At 49.8% G+C, this 5,645-nt stretch overlaps 1 protein-coding gene across 1 annotated transcript; it reads left to right on the forward strand.

Moving 5' to 3' along the window:
- The first annotated feature begins 1,641 nt into the window (after nucleotides 1–1,641).
- On the forward strand, nucleotides 1,642–3,695 carry SOX3 (SRY-box transcription factor 3). Its single transcript, XM_069212426.1, has one exon. It carries the CDS (start codon nucleotides 1,668–1,670, stop codon nucleotides 2,721–2,723), a length of 1,056 nt encoding a protein of 351 aa, XP_069068527.1. The 5' UTR covers nucleotides 1,642–1,667; the 3' UTR covers nucleotides 2,724–3,695.
- The last annotated feature ends 1,950 nt before the right edge of the window (nucleotides 3,696–5,645 follow it).

Genomic DNA, 5,645 nt, shown 5'->3' on the forward strand with positions numbered 1-5,645 from the left:
CTGATGCGGGCTATCCACAACTGCTTTGATGTAATGGTGTTTCCAGAGGAGGGCAGGGGGGCCCTCACATGATGGTGTCTGAAGTTGAGCTCTTCTAGCAGAGCGCGTCCCAGGAGTGTTGCGCGAGCTCCTCCGTCGAGAAGGCACTGTCTCCTCTGGTAGGCAGTGAGAACAAAAGCGCATAGATGCCCCTAGGTAGCGCTGACTAAAAATGAACTCTTCGGGCATGGGTGGGGACACAAGTGTTGTGAGAGCCCCCACATCCCCCCTACCCAGTGATAATATGTACATGCTAAGAGCAGGTGAGTACCGCCCGTTCCACCAGCCTCTCGTAGTAAGACCCTCTCTTGGTACAGTTTTGACCCCACCTCATTGACAATTCAGAGTTGAACCTGTTTGCCCAAGGGAGTGGGCCGAAAACTCCAGCGTTACCGCTGTGACAATGGCTGAAGTCGAGCGCCTCGAGCAGGGGTTCTGGGCACGTGTGTTGTGCGAGCTCCTGGAAGCGGTGGCAGAGTGTCCCTGCTAAAAGCTTTCCTGGCAAACAGCGTGCGGCAGACGAGTTTTACCCCCTCCACCTGCCGCACAGAGCCCTCGCCCAGCCCCACTCTGCGCAGCTTCATCCTCCCATATTGAAACTCAAAGAGGCGCCCGGGGCTGTGTTTAAAACCTGTTCTGTGCGGACTGGGTCCCAAAACACTCCTGGGTACGGATTCTTAGAGCAAAAAGATTTCTGCCAATCGGAAATAAACGGGGTCAAAGCTGTCACGGAAAGGATCATGACACAGTCGTTAAACGTAAATACCAACATTTTGATTTAATGACGAAACGTTGCAACGTTGTATGTGAGTATTTGAAATTATGGAACTGGGTGTGTTTTAAAAACATACATTCAGCCTGGTCGGGTCACCAGGATATAACCCACCAGGTACGCATTAATTCGCATTGTTTTAGATCCCAGTAAAACAATGTAGGCAAAGGGTCGCACACCTAACTTCAAATAAGCGTTTTAACGCACGTGAATCAGGCATTAAAATTGTTTTAGAATTGTTATTTACTTTAAGCGAGAAACTAAATGCAATAACTTTTCCGCGCAGCGAGTTTGTAAAAAAAAAAAGAAGAATCCGTTTAATTTCTTTAAAAGGTTATGCATGTCGTTTAAATTTGTAATTAGTAAGTTTATTATTTTTAGCTGCGAGTCCATTTTGCTTTCTTAAAAATTAGTTTACCGACATAGACACCTGTTAAAAGGAACACACGCTCTGTTAATGTAACCTCGTGAAAGTTAGAAGTTTGTTTCAAATGGACTTACAAAAAGAAATAGCGACTTACATGCCACTCACAAATAAACATCCTAACATCAAAAAATAAACACATTATTCAAAAGGAGGCGCTGCGCGCCATGGACACCACATAAAAGTTCTCAGAAAAAAAGATGAAACTCACACCATATACCTTAAGATGCCCAATACGAGGTACTTTTAAGAACATGCCACATGTGGTATTTTGCGGTTACTGAGCTGTGCACCCCCTTGCTACCACCCCCCACCCCTCTGTGGCATGACTAAGCAGCCCTGCATCAAGTTTGGCAGCACCTCCCCGAACCGTTCAGAGCCAGTCCGGCACTGGGCAGGGCGCTGATTGGCTAACCCCACGGTGTCATTAGCATGCTGTCAATCATCGTCCCGCCAGAGGCGCCTCTTAACCCGGCCGCCCGGGCTGGAGTGCAGCAGAGACTTCGAGCATCCCGTCCACTCCACCTGCTAAGCTTTGCGCCACAGTCCGCACTCACCATGTACAGCATGCTGGAGACCGACATCAAGAGCTCCTTGACGCAGCCCAGTCCGGGCTCTGGCGCTACGGGCCCCAACGGAAAGGGGGGCTCCGGAGGGAACTCGGATCAGGACCGGGTCAAGAGGCCCATGAACGCCTTCATGGTCTGGTCCCGCGGCCAGAGACGGAAAATGGCACAGGAGAACCCCAAAATGCACAACTCGGAGATCAGCAAGCGCCTAGGCGCAGACTGGAAGCTGCTGAGCGACGCTGAGAAGCGGCCCTTCATAGACGAGGCCAAGCGTCTGCGTGCCGTTCACATGAAGGATTACCCCGATTACAAGTACCGACCACGGCGCAAGACCAAGACCCTGCTCAAGAAGGACAAGTACTCGCTGCCCGGCGGGCTCTTGGCAGCGGCTGCGGGCGGGACCAGCCCTGGCGGCGGTGCACAGCGCCTCGAAGCCGCCTACGCGCACATGAACGGCTGGAGCAACAGCGCCTACTCCCTGATGCAGGAGCAGTTGGGCTACGGGCAGCACCCGGCCATGGGCGGCGCTCAGCTTCAGCCTCTTCACCACCGATACGACATGGGCGGCCTGCAGTACAGCCCCATGATGAGTTCAGCCCAGAGCTACATGAGCGCCGCGGCCTCTACCTACAGCATGGCCCCCATGTACGGGCAACAGGGCGGCGCCACCACCGCCCCGGGCATGAGTCTGGGCGCCATCGTCAAGAGCGAGCCCAGCTCCCCACCTCCACCCGGCATGACCACACATGCCCAGCGCGCCTGCCTCGGGGACCTGCGGGACATGATCAGTATGTACCTACCGCCCGGGGGCGACGCGGCCGAGCAGCAGAGCCTGCAGGGCGGTCGGCTCCACAGCGTGCACCACCAACACTACCAAAGCGCGGGGGTGAACGGCACGGTGCCCCTCACCCACATCTGACAATGAGCCCCAGTCCACGAGACTGGCACCTGCGAGTCCAAACAGGGCGCCTGTCAGGTACCCATCTCCGGACATCTGCCGGGCTCTCCAACACCTGCCGGGTACCCTAACTTCGGACGCCTGGGAGGCACCTGAACACTGATGTCTTTGTGCAAGAACATCGAATGGGGCCCCTGCACGGCTAAGGGGCGCTCCCCGTCACACTGTGGTACCCTGGCGCAAACCGGTGTGCAGGACTTTGTTTACCTTCAGACAGGAGCGCTGAGGCAGAGGGGCCCAAAAAGTTTGAAAACTTTATATATAAGCACAACCTTTCATCCAGTATGCCCTGTCCGAGACTGAAGCCTTGTTGCTGAACACTTCTGCTAGACGAGCAAGCGTCGAAGAATGCAGTTGAAAGGCTGGGGACAGACACTGTGTAGATGTCCTTTTTGTACAGAAAGAAAGTTTGCGCAAACTTAGAGCACAATGTTTAACGCGCACCAGGCGCCTGGTAGTTTTACACGCCGCGCAGCCCTGGTTGTTCGAGATCCTTATTGTTTCTAAATAAGGGCCAGGTATCTTCAGTTTTTAGAAGGGAATATGAGCATCACGAATTTATCCCAATCCAATGTTTACATTCCACGTCCACCTCTCTTCGAGGACCCCTTGGGGTTTTGTCCAAAACTGTAGCTTTGTTTTGTCTTTTGTTTTGTTTCTAGACTGCTTTTGACTTTAAAACAGAAACACAAACTGTGCGGGTCGCAAAGCTTGTTTTTTTTAATTTATAGTATAAATGTGTATTTGTTTACCCCCACCCTGCCACCCTGTAAAAAGTTGTACATTATTTTCGTTCTGTATGTGAATTTTTATCTGTGAAATGTTGACATATGAAGACCGATGGTTTAGTTTTTTATTGGGTTTCTAAATGGTTTTATGTTAAAACTTTAAAGTTAAAAAGCGATATGAATAAATTTGTTACAGAACATTGAATGGACTTGCGTTGTGTTTTTTGGGCGGTTGGTGGCAAGAATGTAGGTTATTTCCGATTGTATGTTATCGTCTAACTGCCGCATTTAAAGAAAGGAAACGCAAATTGTAATTATATCTTTGATTATAAGAAGTTGATAACAAAGTATTTCTCTTTAGCTTTTGCAGGACGACTTGTGTGTGAAGGTGGGGGCTTTTCAGTGTAGGTTTCCGAATTTCCATCATGCTGTTGCGAAGACGTACGAGACAAGCTCGCCAAATTAAAACTCAACTGGCCAGGGACTCTTAATTAAACTCGATTAAAAATGGATGGCTAACGGAACACCGGACTCTAAATTAATTATTCAGTTGTCTGTTTTTTGGCGCTATCGTTGCGGAGACCTTTATAAGGGAACTGCCCGGGTGCTAACAGGTGTCTCATATAGCATTTGTTCCACTTTCCTTTTATGTATGACAGTTCTTGTGTTTTATTTCATCTGCCTGGAGTCATTTGTAAATTTTATTAATAACATTTTGCGGCGAGATTTTTTACACTGATTTATAAAACAAAAGCCAACACGGTCCATCCCTGTTTATTTTCAAATCTCTCAAGTTGTGGTCACATTAAAATTTGATTTAACTTGTGTGTCCTTATACTATGACAGTCAAGAATAGCCAATACTAAAATGTGGTGCTTTTTTTTACAGAGGGGTTTTTCACTGAATCCGATGAAAGTGTCCTACCGGGCACTTTTCCTCTTAACTTTATTAGGCCTGCTCACGCGGCTGGTCATTCCGACCCAATCTTGTTTTTTTTTTTTTTTTTTTTTTTTTTTTTTAGATGAATTCGGATTCTCGTCTTACGTTGTTATCCTTCAGTGACAATAATGCGACTTACAGTTTTCGAAGACGGTGAGACCGCTCCGGGCTCCACAGCTGGCCCGGTGCTGGGGGGGCAGGCGGGCTGGCGCTGCGCGCAGACCTTTGTCTGTTAATGTGTGAGGCTCGCTCGCTCTATCAATTCACGTCTGAAACGGATAGTGACTCGTGTGGCGTAAATCACACGGTTCGTTGTGACCTGCACCTGCGGTTGCCGCCCAACAGATGAGCTCTTTCGTGTTCAGCGTCTGAGGCACACGGGTCCCGGCCCCGAGGGGCACACGTTTTGTTCCAAGCTTTTACAACATTTCGGGTGGTTTGCTCGGCGTGTGTCCAAGAGGTGACACCCACCTGTCTGATACAGCGGGATCACAGCGTCTTCGTAGGGGGAGCTTGAGAAAACCTGGCACCTTTCGGCAGAACTGCCCTTCTCCTGACTCCGTAGCCTCTGGGCTTCAAAGCGCGCTGCTCCAGCGCTCACTATCCTGAAGTTCAGAAGAAAGATGGTTCTCTGCTTGGCAACACTTAGCTTAAACTTCAAAGAGTTTTTTTTTAAATCGCATTTAAACCATTTATGTCAATTAGAGGTCGAATAATTATCTTTATTCCTAGGAAACTGAGGTATTTTAGCAGGTTAGGTTGTTTTGAGCTGGGTAACTGTTTCCGCTTTGGGCCGGTGCCGCTCACTGCGCCTTCGAGTCCCTATATCACACTCCAAATAGCCTGCGCTCAGGGCAGGGAGGCGGGACATATTATCGGCTGACAGGGTGCGGCGGATCCCGACCCCTGTCTCTAGTATGCGCAGTACTTTTGGCGCGGGAGCTGCTCAGGCAAGAGATTTTCTCTGCGCCGACAGCACGTCGACCTAGCGCTTTAATATATATATATATATATATACACACACATTTCACTGGGATTTTTTTTAAATGTTGTCTGTCCCCCCCCTCCCCCCCCTCCCCCTCCAAAACACCACCACCACCTCGGTGCCCTGTGCCCAAAGTGCCCACTGGTCTTGCTATTGGAAACGCACGATCTAAAGTTTCGGCAAGTTCTCAATGTGTGCCAGGACACTTGTCAGGAGGCCGCTGCTCCGCCC

This window comes from Pleurodeles waltl, chromosome 2_1 (assembly GCF_031143425.1).
Source record: "Pleurodeles waltl isolate 20211129_DDA chromosome 2_1, aPleWal1.hap1.20221129, whole genome shotgun sequence".
Taxonomy (NCBI): domain Eukaryota; kingdom Metazoa; phylum Chordata; class Amphibia; order Caudata; family Salamandridae; genus Pleurodeles; species Pleurodeles waltl.

Excerpts from the sequence above, each read along its gene's own strand:
- SOX3 (XM_069212426.1), top strand. The coding sequence starts at position 1,668 with ATGCTGTCAATCATCGTCCCGCCAGAGGCGCCTCTTAACCCGGCCGCC.